Genomic DNA, 11,535 nt, shown 5'->3' on the forward strand with positions numbered 1-11,535 from the left:
GTTATAGAAGTAGTTACCATTTCATATACATTTAGGCAATGCTTTCGGTCTTTTACAATTCGGTTCTACTCGAGAAGTGTTTATACTCTAGCCCAATGCAACTAATAGCTCTCGTAGTTTAAACATCTATAGGATCGGGACTTGAGTAATGACAGATTACGTATTATAGGTAGTTTATACGGGACAAGGAAGGATCAGGGCGTGTCCAATAGCGGTCCCAGCAGTAGGGTCTGAGCAGTAACCCTATATGTATGGTTGGCTATTGGTTTTAGCGGTCCGCAGTCTCAAAGGGCAATTTTAGCCGGGCTTAGTCTGGCTTAGTTCCACCAGGCTCACTCTAGCTCAGCTCCACCAGGCTCACCTTTGCTCAGGTTAAAGCAGCGGCAGCTCAGGACAATGCACAACAACGGAAATCGCTGAGGGCAACTTTTGGGGAATGCATTGGGTTGTTATCCATGTCTTTGATTGGTTATAGTAAAATGAAGTAAATGGTTTCATGTCTCCCATAGAGCAGTTAAATAAGTCCGCTCGCTGTTAGGCATTCTATGATCCGTCGAGATCTACCATTAATCCAAGCTATTAATAGTAGGGGAAATATAAAATAGCATAGCATAGGATGCTTTCATGTCACTTCGGGTAGTAGTGTGATATGTGTATCATACTTCCGAGGGGGATGGTATAAATCACACATTTTCTACCACTCTCCAAAAATGGAAGCAAGCTACGAGCAGCGAGTAAGGTACTTATGTATAACAGCATCATCGCCTCTTCTTGGTCGCACTGGCTTTTCCGAGTTTCTCTTATTGTCCTTTGGCATTACCACGTCGGTAGCATCCTCGAAAATGAGATCGAAGTATAGGAGGGCTTGACTGCATCTCTGGAAGATCGCAGGGGTAGGTTATGGTGGCGTTGACGACAGCAACCGGTTGAAGCAAGGCTCGGTCATGCAACTCTAGTACTGAGGTAGCGGCGCTGGCGGGGCTCGGCGAGGAGACCTTTTCAGTTGGGCAAACATCCCCTGCCCGTTAAGCGGCCCTTGGAGCAGTCGACGCATTCACTGTTACTCTGTCGAGACCATCTGGATGAGACGGAGAGTCAACCCTTCTCTAAAGTAAAGACTATATTTGAGGCGCTGAGCCCTCGTTCTGAGATACGGTCCATCAGCGCATCCGTCACCGTGTCCGTCACGACCTCCTTGATCTCATCCTCTCGCTCAAGACAGTATTGGACATCGCCATCCAACCGCACAATATCCTCGCGCTGCTCTGCAACATCTAGTTCCAACTTGTCCACCTGACCATCCACACGACCGATCTCTGACCGCATGGCCGCCAGCTCAGCCTCATATTCATCGATCCGCTTCCGCTGCTCTTGGTTCTCGCTGGACAGCCTGCTGATTTGCCGGGCTTGAGCGTGGACTAGGGCCTCCAGAAGCGCCAGACGCTGCGAGATGGAGAGCTCCAGTGTCTGTGTTTTCTCGGAGGGACATAGCTTCGGGGGAGAAGCACGCAAGTCGGGCTTCTTCGTGGAAAGCTTTTCGATGCCGGTACTACTGCGCCGCCGCCGCTTTCCCTTCCGGACTTCAGACATTAATAGCCGCGGTTAGAAAAGCGCGTCCTCTGGCTAAATAAAGGAAATGGCTTACGTGTACTAGAAGTGGGTTTCACTGGTCGTGTTGCGGGGAGTTCGTGGTAAGGCGGCGGGACATCAGCATCCTCTTCGACATCTGGTGATGATGTCGCCGGACACGCAGGCTCAAGATCCCAAATCCGCCCTCCAGACCCGCCAAATGACTTAAACAACTCGGTATACGGTGGTAGCGCTTGCAAGCCACCGCCGCTGAGTAGCGCGGACAGACGCTGCAGATGTAAGCGGGGAGCCCGGTTGGTCGGCATGTACATGACGAGTTGTGTTGCTCGACCGAGAGATCGGATCGCGTCGAGCACTCGACCCGACGCGCGGTTTTTCGCAGGGAAGGATGGTACCATGCTGTGGGGAACGACGACTTGGACAGGTCCGCTCAGCGCCATGGACAAGCTTGCCAGCTGACCTGGCGACGACTCCCGAATGGCATCGGGGACGTCGACAGCAACGGCGAAGGTGCATGACTGAACGCGGGACGGATGGATGTGGATGTGGATAGGCGTGTGGGACGATACTCTCTTCAGCTTCACCGGAATGTGCAGCCGAAGGAAGACACCAATCGTTGGCCCGCCGACATGGCCATCTCGTGTCGCAGAAATGTCAGACTTGAAGATGATCTTTGCATCGGACGGATCGGGAGTCGTGAGGTGGCTTCGTTCTTCGCCACTCGGCGTTGGCTCAACCCACTCGAGGACAACGTGAGTGGTGAGCGATTGGGATGAGTCCTCGGGCATCGGTGACGACATAATTGGCGACGACGAAGTGCGGTATTGGCGACCTGCTCTAATCAGCACAGCGAGGAAGCATCCAACGACTTACTGGCTTGCAGACACGAATGAATAATTGATGGACCGACTTTCTGCTCGATAGCGGGTTTGGCATCACCATCGGAACAGCAACTGTGAGCAGTCAAGACGCAGGCTCGACGGGCGGCGATCTCACTCCTTCTCCTCGGAAACGAGCCAGAACCGAGAGAGATCCCTTCTCAGTGCCCTAGTCTTCCAAGAGTGGCGTCGCAGCGCGACCGCGACCCATGGGTAGAACCAGTAGATTGGCACTGAGCGCGAGGTACTGGTGCTTGCAACTGCGACTGTGGTGGAGAAGTGAAGCGAAGAGGATGCGGCTGGCGAGAGATTTGAAGTGGGCGCAGAATTCGGGAGGCTGGGAGGCTGGGTTGGGTGGGACGGTGCTTGGCACGTGACCGGATCAACATTGGTCCGGTCTGCGTAGCGGAGCGTCACCTGCCTAACGTTGTGCCGCAAACTCGCACCCGACTTGGAGAAAAGGACGATGATGGTATGATGTATTGATGAATCGATTCATCGAACAAAAAGTAGGGGCCCCAGGCCCAAGTGATGAAGATGTTCCTTGTTCTAGGCTTGGTTGAATGATGGATGTTCCATTCGGATTTCGGAAGCAGAAGTTGCAGGACCACGAGAAAACACAGCAGTGGGTGGCACCTGCCACCACTTGGCACTTTCGTTTGTCTCCACTGACGCGACTGCCTGCTTGCTTCGAGCAGCTCCTTTCTAAGTTCTTCACTTGGTTGTTATAGTTTTTGTTGTGTGAAAGAGACAAGGTAGCAAGGCCGCACCGAAAGGATATTCTCGGAGTAAGACACGCTCTTTCTAATGTTTGCTCTGCATTCAATTCTTTGCCAACATCACCATTCGCGAATCTCACCTCCGGGCCCGATAAACCCTGGCGAGATCCACGGTTTCTCATCCTTCGACAAGGCCCGCACCTGCTGCTCGTCAATCTCAACTCCCAACCCTGGTCCCGTCGGGATGGCCACGTAGCCGTCCTCAACTTTCCACACATCGGGATTCGTGATATAGCTCGTGATATCCTGCCCCGTGCTGTTGTAGTGGATGCCGAGGCTCATCTCTTGGATCGCGAAATTGGCACTGACAATGTCCACCTGGAAGTTCGCCGCCAACGCTATGGGTCCCAGCGGACAATGAGGCGCCAGGGCGACGTCGTACGTCTCCGCCATGACGGCGATGCGGCGCATCTCGGATATGCCTCCGACGTGGCTGATGTCCGGCTGCAGGACGTCCACGCACCCGGCCTCCAGGAACGGCCGCACGTCCCATCGGCTGTGAAGACGCTCTCCTAGTGCAATGGGGCAGGACGTGAGCTGGTGCAGGCTCTTGATTCCCGCGATGTGCTCTGAGAGGAGCGGCTCTTCGACGAAGAACGGAGAATGCGGCTCTAATGCCTTGACGAGCTGCTTCGCCATGGGGAGATGCACTCTGCCGTGGAAATCGATCCCGGCGTCCATACCAAGACTCTTCACCGTCTTGACGCGATCCACGCAGCTCTGCAGGGCTTCCGGGGAGTCCAGCCACCCCAGGTCTTCGGTCGCGTTCATCTTGACGGCATGGAATCCCTGTGCCTTCCTGGCGAGTCTGCTGTCACTGTCAGCGACCTTGCACTTGCGCATTAGCAGACAGAGTCAAAACTCGGGTGGTCCATACGCTTGAGCTTCAACATCTCCTGGACGGTCACCACCAATCCAAGCGTAGACCCTGAGCTTGTCCCTCAGCTTCCCGCCAAGGAGTTGGTAGATGGGAACCCCGAGCTTCCTTGCTGTTTATTGGGGTCGAGTCAGATACTCCCGAGAAAGATTGGCGCCAGAAGGAAACAGATCACGAATCCTATACAACACCTTTGAGGTCCCAGAGCGCAATATCAATGCCCGCCAATGCGCTCATGAAGACAGGTCCGCCGCGGTAAAAGCTTGTGCGCCAGGACATTTGCCAGATGTGCTCGATGTCGCTGAAGATACAGGTCAGGACCTCGGAGGACGTCCAACAAGGGAAAACGGCGCACGTACTCGGGATCCATCCCCTTGTACCGCTCAAACCACGCGTCCAAGCATCCCTCGACGGCCTGGGTGTGGCCCTCCAGGGAGGCCTCGCCCCAGCCGACATTCCCCAGCTCGTCCGTAATCTTCACAAAGAGCCAGCGCGGGGGGACGCGGAAATACTCCATAGAAGCGATCCTGCCCATGATGCTCTGTTGTTAACAGCGACCTGTAGCGTGGTGTCTCTTGAATTGCCCAGAGGAAACTACTTGTTTGGCGGCGAACGAGATGGAATTTGAACATGATGGTTGATCGCCCATGACCCATCTCACTCCAAGACAGGAAACAGGGTGCCATGAGGGGTCGAGTGGGGAAATACAACTGCTACATGTACATTCACAGAGAGCACCACCTTACGAATACATAGTGCCTTTTACACGGGGTGCCAAACACCCTGTTACACTGCTACTAATCATCCGATTGGATGCGCGATAACCATGTCCCGCTCCGCAACAGGTACTAATGAGGCCTCGCGCCCCATCGGCGATGGTACATACGCCATTGCCGACATACACTCAGGAACAGCAGGATTCCCTTGGATCGATCTCGTCGAGGACTCGGGTAAAATTTGCCGTCTGCATACTGGCTGCTCATGAGAAGTATCATAGCAAGGTTCTCTATGCCGCCCCTTGCATGCATTCCCTCGACGAGGTGGCTCAGATGGCCGGCAAGGAACGGTCAAGTAAGTCGGACCCCCCCGATTCCGAACACCCCACATTCCGAACACTTTGTAAGCCCACACCGCTTTTTCGACCCCCTCAGTTCAACTTACCACAACTCAGTCAATTCTAAGTTAAATCACTTCATATTTTGGGCAATAGTATCGTCAGTTTACGATGGCTTACTCGGAACAAGATTTACAAGATGCGGTTGCTAAGTACCGTCGCGGTGGCTATTTAGCGCGAAGCATCAGCCGGGAATTCGGCATCCCAATGACTACCTTATACGACCGCCTCCACGGCTCGCAGACCCATTCTATTGCCGCCGAACCGTAACAGACTCTTAGCCGGGTACAGGAAGATCATCTTACCCGATGGGTCTTGACCCAGGCCGCTCTCGGTGTTCCACCAACCCATACCCAGATCAGGGAGTTCACCAGCCGAGTTCTATAGGCACAGGGAGCCACCCGTATAACCATTGGAAAGGGCTGGATAACCCGGTTTCTTCGTAGAAACCCGGTTATCCGAACCCAGAGAGGCCGTAAGATCGACTCAGCTCGTATCAACGGCGCCACTAACGCGGTTATCCGTAGCTGGTTTCTATAATTAAAGATCCTAGCTATCAAGGACATCTTACCTGCCAACCGCTGGAACTTTGACGAATTCGGCCTTATGGAAGGTCAGGGTATCAACGGCTTGGTAGTTGGAAGTGCCCATACACGCGTAGTGCAACGGAAAGTCCCTGGTTCGCATGCCTGGACCTCCTTCTTGGAGTGCGTCTCCGATAGGGGTATCACTCCCACCAGCTGTCATTTTCAGGGGCAAGAGCATTTAATAGCAGTGGTTCCCTATCGCCAAGGACGAACTGAAGGACTGGCTATTCACTGCAACCGATAAAGGCTAGGTGAATAGGGTAATTGCGTTGGAATGGCTGCAATAGGTCTTCATCCCTCGGACCCAGCCGCAGGATCCCTCCCAGAGGCGGCTGTTAATACTGGACGGTTATGGCAGCTATACAACCACTGAATTTATATGGGAGTGCTTTAACAACAATATCCAACTACTCTTTGTACCAGCCTATACCTCCTACGTTCTCTAGACGTTGGATTTATCAGTGTTCTCTCCCCTCAATCACACCTACTACAAGCTCCTCAATCGTTTGACTAGCTGGTCAGAATATACTGCATTGGGCAAGCAGTTGATGTTAAAGTGCCTTGTCCAGGCTCGTAGGGAGTCAATTATAGCTCATAACATCAAAGCTGGGTGGAAGGCATCTGGGTTATAGCCTCTTAGTATAGCCAAACCACTGATGAGCTCTCTCTTGCTGGAAAATTCGAACCGGGCGCCTGACGAAGATGATCTACTACGCCTACTACAGACCCCAGCTCCTACGCTACCTGGCCATCCCACTACTACGGCTAAGGAGGTCGAATTTCAGACTCCACGCAAGAAGGTAGACCTTCGGGATCACCTAACCAACCTGGCCATCCGGCGGCAAGATCTTTCTACGCGACGGCTTCTATTCAAGAAGGTTGAGAAGGCTTTTGATGAGAAGGATTTCCAATTGGCTCGCTTGCAACAGGAAAACGAGGCTCTGAAAGTCCAGTTGGAGGCAGCCCGGCCGTCGAGAAGGAGGAGGGTAGTCCCGGATCCGAATAAGCAGTTCGCTTCCATTGAACAGGTACACCGGGCTCAAATTGAGGCTGGTCGTCTTGAAGAGTCTGGCATTAAAGAGAGCGGGTCAGAAAGCTCCGACTCAGATGCTTCCTGTATTGTGGTGGGTTGATGATGTTGTAATGTAGTAGGTTGAAGAAGATGGGCGGTTCAGATGCCAAGGCTTACAAAGTGTTCGGAATGTGGGGTGTTCGGAATGGGGGGGGTCCGACTTACAGCATGATACCCGAGGAGAAGGAGAAGTACCGCGGCTTCCTGCCCTTGGCGGCGGCGGATTCCATTGTCAACATCATTGTTTTTGTATATTTTGTATATCCGGGACTCTGGCGCCTATGGCGTCGAGACCAAGGAGCGCGTCAAGTGATCAGCTGAGCAGGCATTGGGCAGGCTATCCAGGATGGATGAAATGTCGACAACTGTCAAGCTCGCCTGACGTCTAGATTCAGAGCCGGGCGTGGATACGCAAAGGCAGATGAGGTAGCCATTATCAATGGAGTCCTCGATTGGCATTCTGACCGCTACTAGTACGGAGTAACCTGCATGTGAAAGAGTCACAGAGTGATGGGAGTAGCGCCGCTGTGGAGCAGCCGCGCAAGCTCTGGAGTCGAGGGCAATATTGATATATGGAGGGAGACAACTTGGGAGTCTTCTTGAATCGAGGTGGCGACCTGACGAGTATGGACTACCGTGAGATGGATGCGGATGAAGCAACCCATAACTTGAAGTTTAAAGATTACTATGCCACAACGTGCCACGCAAGCACGCCGCGGGCTCGGCAGAGCCGCGCCCCCTTCAGCTCGACTCTTCGGGCCAGTTGCAACAAACATCGATCTGGCTGTGCCGCCATCGCCCTTGGCATACACACGACTATATGCCGTCCTCCTCCCTCACTGGACGCGGACTTGGCATAACCACCCAAATACGGTCCCCTTTCCTTGGCTACTTGGCCAGGTCAACTGAAGCCAGACTAGTGCCGTGCTCTGTGCCGCTCGGTTGTTCTTTTGCAACGTCTCGCTTGCTACAGGATGTCCTCACACTCTCAATCCTCCAAAGGCTCCGGGATTGAGGGCGACCTGTCCAATTATCTGACCCTGTCGGATCTTCACTGCTCCAGCACGTTGCCCAAACAACGGCCTTCATATGAACCGTCCGACTTGGGCTTACCTATTTTTAATTCTGAGGATCTCAGTATCGTTTGCATCGCGTCGCCCGAAGCTGCGGACCGCCTAGCCATGGGCGTAGTGGTTCCCCGGCGAGGCATGCCCGTTGGTGTCCATAGAGGACGTGATCCAAGTAGGTACCTGAGGATGCATTAGCCGGCACAGGTGACCATGGATAGCTGGATGGAATCCTTACTCCGAAGCTAGATGGTCGATAGTTTGCGTGTATCGATAAAAGTACCAGTATTTATCGTACCGCCAACCCCCGAGTCTGTTGTATTCTCCACCCGATCATCAGCTTGACTTCACCCTTGAACCCATTCTTACCACATCCGTAGCCGGCTTTACGAATCTGCGTCTCACCTCTTGTTTTGTTCCGACTTCGTTTTCGCAAACTTCAATCTCATACACGCGGCTCACACGCACCCGCCACCATGCCATCGGTTGAGCGTAACAGCCTCTACCTGACGCTCGACTACATTCTCAATAATGGGGTCGAGAACAAATACGTAAGTCGGCTATCGCCTTTGAGCAGCAGAAGCGGCAGTCTTCGTTCCTAACTGCCCTGCTTTCATCACAGCGCTGGGGCCTCTGGGTAGGGAACACCCTGCACCAAGCTACAAACGTCGTCGTCGACGACAAAGCCAGACGCATCGTCAACCATTACTCTTACCAGAAGCAGTCAATCAGCGACCCGACCTCGTCCAGAACAAGGGTGGTGATCCTCAAGGTTTGCGACTTGTCGGCCCCGGCGGTCAGCGGAATGGGTCATAGCATTCTCGAGGTTGAGCCTTTTGCCAACAACGGGCAGCCTCCTGCCCGAGAGTACCAGTGTAAGCTACACCCATGTGCTCCTTGATACACCTTTGCGGCCGTCTCGGAGTCACCTTTTGCTCCCCAGACGATATAGCTGCTTCACACGGTCACACCCTCCGTTCCCTTGAAACAGGAATTGACGGCTGACATTGTCTGCCGAATCACTAGGGACCAGTCGCGTCTGGGTCAAGTACGTCCTCAATAAGCTTAAAAACAGACGGTTAATTCAGCTTCCCTCCGACACTGGTAAGTGCTGCCTCCCACAACCAATACTATTAATTGCACAACGGGTTCAGCCTAGGCTAACGGTGCCAAGACACGATCGAGGAACAGGCCCTGCTCACGGCCAATCTCAATATCAATTACAAGGGCAGCGGCGGCAAGGTGTTTAACGATCATAGCTGGCTGTCGGATGCTGTTGGAGTACGCGGAGGTCAGAGGCATAGATAGAAGTGGTTTGAATTCGTAGTGTTGAGACGAAGACTTAGATGTGCCCAGCTAAGCCACCGGAGTCGCTTATATGTGAGAGGGCTTGAAAGCCACAGTAGGCACAAAGACCACAAAGGTCTTGGTAGTCCAACACAGTCATCGAGCGTGGTTTTGTTGTCACGTCGCTGCAGCTCTTCCTGGCACTGGCGCCGTGATGGCCACCTCTGTCAACCGCGCCTTCTCCACGACGACCAACAGCGTGGGCTGGAAGACCATGTCGCTGCAGTGGCTGCGCACCTTCGCAACAATGCAGCTTTAAAACGAGATACTCAAGGACACGGAAGAGCGCACAATCTATTCGACCCGCGTGCCCTTGGGCATTGTCGCTGCCATTGTCCCTTGGAACTGGCCCATCCTACTCGGCGTGGGCAAGGTTGGTCCGGCTTTGATGACGGGCAACACCATCACCATGAAGCCGTCACCCTACACGCCATACTGCAAGCTGGAGCTCGGTGAGCTCGCCATGTCTATCTTCCCTCCGGGGGTATTCCAGGTTCTGAGCGGAGACGGCAACCTTGGCCCTTGGATGACGGAGCACCCTGATATCAACATGATCAGCTTTACCGGCTCGATCCCCACAGGTAAGAAGGTCGCCGCGAGCTGTGCAAAGTCCCTGAAGCGCTACGTATTCGAGCTGGACGGCAACGATGCCGCCATTGTGTGTGACGACGTGGACATTGAGACGTGTCTCCCCAAGATCACCACGCTCGCTTTCCTCAACTCGGGCCAGATCTGCATGTTGTGCAAGCGCATCTACGTTCGCGAGAAGATCTAGGACGAGTTCCGCGACGCCATGGTCGAGTTTACCAAGAGGAATATCAAGACGGGCGGCGGCTTCGAGCCGGATGTGGTAGTTGGTCCTTTGCAGAATCCCATGCAGTAAGTCTCGTAATACCTTCACACGCCACCCCCGGAATCTGGTTAGTTACATCTCTCTCTAATTATTACTTCCTAGATATGAGATTGTCAAGGACATGTACGCACAAATTGAGAAGAGTGGCTGGAAGGTAGTGCTGAAGGGGAAGGTGCGCGAGACATCCAAGGGCTACTTCATCGAGCCGGCCATCATCGACAACCCACCCGAGGACTCGCGGATCGTCGTGGAGGAACGCTTTGGTCCGATTGTCCCGCTGCTGAAGTGGTCATCCGAGGAGGACGTCGTCCACCGCGCCAATGCCCTCGAGACGGGGCTGGGAACTTCGATATGGAGCAGGGACCTGGTCCGCGCCGAGAGGATGGCGCACCAGATCAACGCCGGCAGCGTCTGTGTCAACTCGCACTTTGACGTGACGCCGAATGTGCCGTTTGGCGGACATAAGGGGAGCGGAATTGGTATGGAATGGGGTCTTGAGGGGTTCCGGCATTTCACCAACTCGAGAAGCATCTGGGTGTGGAAGAAGGTGTTTAGCTAGGATCACACTTTGTTGACCGAGTTCAGTTTCGCTTTGAGGACCACTCGTAAGGAGGGTGAACTAGGCATGGCGGGTTGGGCTTCGGGTTCTGGCTTCTCAGTGACAATCATGTATCTGGTGAAATATAAAGCCGCTGTCCACCCTGCTGATTGGGGTTTCTAGGGCTGTTCGGCAAGCTTTCTTATGTATTTCCTCTACGAAGAAAGCCCGTCCGCTGGGAACATCAATGCTTACACAATCGTCGTTCTAACTCCAGGCTCCAACCACATCACCTTATCCATCACCCCACCTACCTCTAACGCCTGCCTGAGGTCCGACTTTTCCTCAGCAAAATGTCGCCAAGACTCAAAGTGCATCGGCACGAGCACGTCCGCCCCAAGCTCGCGGAACAAACGCGCCGCCTGCGCCCCGTCCAGAGTAATCTGCAGCGGGCCAGTTGGCAACGGGGCGGTCGCTTTGCCGGTGTTGAGCAGCGCGACTGAGATGTCTATATCATATTTCATATAATTGTCAGCAAGTGCCATCCTTTTTTTTTTCCCCTGGTCCTAAGGTGGTGAAACTAGTACTAACGGAACCGCTCGCGCATTTTAACGAGCTCGGGCAGGTAGATGGTGTCACCCGAGAAATAAATGGCATTCGGCTTGCCGTCGGTCTTGCCGAAGGAGGGCGCTGTGATGATGAACCCCGTCACCTCGCCGCCAGGGAGGTGCTCAGGGTTAGGGTTAGGGTTAGGGTTAGGGTTAGGGTTAGGGTTAGGGTTAGGGTTAGGGTTAGGGTTAGGGTTAGGGTTAGGGTTAGGTTAGTTAGGGTTA

At 53.7% G+C, this 11,535-nt stretch overlaps 4 protein-coding genes across 4 annotated transcripts; 1 reads left to right on the forward strand and 3 right to left on the reverse strand.

Annotated features, from left to right (window-relative positions):
* Positions 1-974: 974 nt before the first annotated feature.
* B0T15DRAFT_256737 (uncharacterized protein) lies at positions 975-2,509 on the reverse strand. The gene is made up of 2 exons (XM_062863261.1): positions 1,646-2,509; positions 975-1,580 (listed from the first exon to the last, which is right to left on the reverse strand). The coding sequence occupies exons 1-2, from the start codon at positions 2,388-2,390 to the stop codon at positions 1,096-1,098; spliced, it is 1,230 nt and encodes a 409-aa protein (XP_062720753.1). The 5' UTR covers positions 2,391-2,509; the 3' UTR covers positions 975-1,095.
* A 524-nt stretch (positions 2,510-3,033) lies between these two features.
* On the reverse strand, positions 3,034-4,835 carry B0T15DRAFT_538237 (enolase C-terminal domain-like protein). Its single transcript, XM_062869675.1, has 4 exons — positions 4,484-4,835; positions 4,316-4,425; positions 4,125-4,236; positions 3,034-4,055 (listed from the first exon to the last, which is right to left on the reverse strand). Exons 1-4 carry the CDS (start codon positions 4,657-4,659, stop codon positions 3,308-3,310), a joined length of 1,146 nt encoding a protein of 381 aa, XP_062720754.1. The 5' UTR covers positions 4,660-4,835; the 3' UTR covers positions 3,034-3,307.
* A 3,605-nt stretch (positions 4,836-8,440) lies between these two features.
* Positions 8,441-10,723, forward strand: B0T15DRAFT_495383 (Aldehyde/histidinol dehydrogenase; the record flags this gene model as incomplete). The annotated part of the gene is made up of 7 exons (XM_062867093.1): positions 8,441-8,515; positions 8,587-8,839; positions 8,991-9,068; positions 9,139-9,245; positions 9,586-10,068; positions 10,093-10,190; positions 10,267-10,723. The coding sequence occupies 7 exons, from the start codon at positions 8,441-8,443 to the stop codon at positions 10,721-10,723; spliced, it is 1,551 nt and encodes a 516-aa protein (XP_062720755.1).
* Positions 10,724-10,953: 230 nt separating this feature from the next.
* On the reverse strand, positions 10,954-11,435 carry B0T15DRAFT_399963 (uncharacterized protein; the record flags this gene model as incomplete). Its single annotated transcript, XM_062865035.1, has 2 exons — positions 10,954-11,210; positions 11,294-11,435. Coding segments are annotated over 2 exons (399 nt in total), but the record flags the coding sequence as incomplete, so codon positions are not given.
* Positions 11,436-11,535: the final 100 nt, after the last annotated feature.

The sequence above is a fragment of the Chaetomium strumarium genome (genome assembly GCF_033439665.1).
Source record: "Chaetomium strumarium strain CBS 333.67 chromosome Unknown B0T15scaffold_5, whole genome shotgun sequence".
NCBI classification, from domain to species: Eukaryota; Fungi; Ascomycota; class Sordariomycetes; order Sordariales; family Chaetomiaceae; genus Chaetomium; species Chaetomium strumarium.

Excerpts from the sequence above, each read along its gene's own strand:
- B0T15DRAFT_256737 (XM_062863261.1), bottom strand. The coding sequence starts at position 2,390 with ATGTCGTCACCGATGCCCGAGGACTCATCCCAATCGCTCACCACTCAC. Across the intron at positions 1,581-1,645 it reads GAAACCCACTTCTAGTACAC|TCCGGAAGGGAAAGCGGCGG; the intron begins GTAAGCCATTTC and ends TAATGTCTGAAG.
- B0T15DRAFT_538237 (XM_062869675.1), bottom strand. The coding sequence starts at position 4,659 with ATGGGCAGGATCGCTTCTATGGAGTATTTCCGCGTCCCCCCGCGCTGG. Across the intron at positions 4,237-4,315 it reads TGCGCTCTGGGACCTCAAAG|CAAGGAAGCTCGGGGTTCCC; the intron begins GTGTTGTATAGG and ends CCCAATAAACAG. Across the intron at positions 4,056-4,124 it reads GGAGATGTTGAAGCTCAAGC|ACTCGCCAGGAAGGCACAGG; the intron begins GTATGGACCACC and ends CAGTGACAGCAG.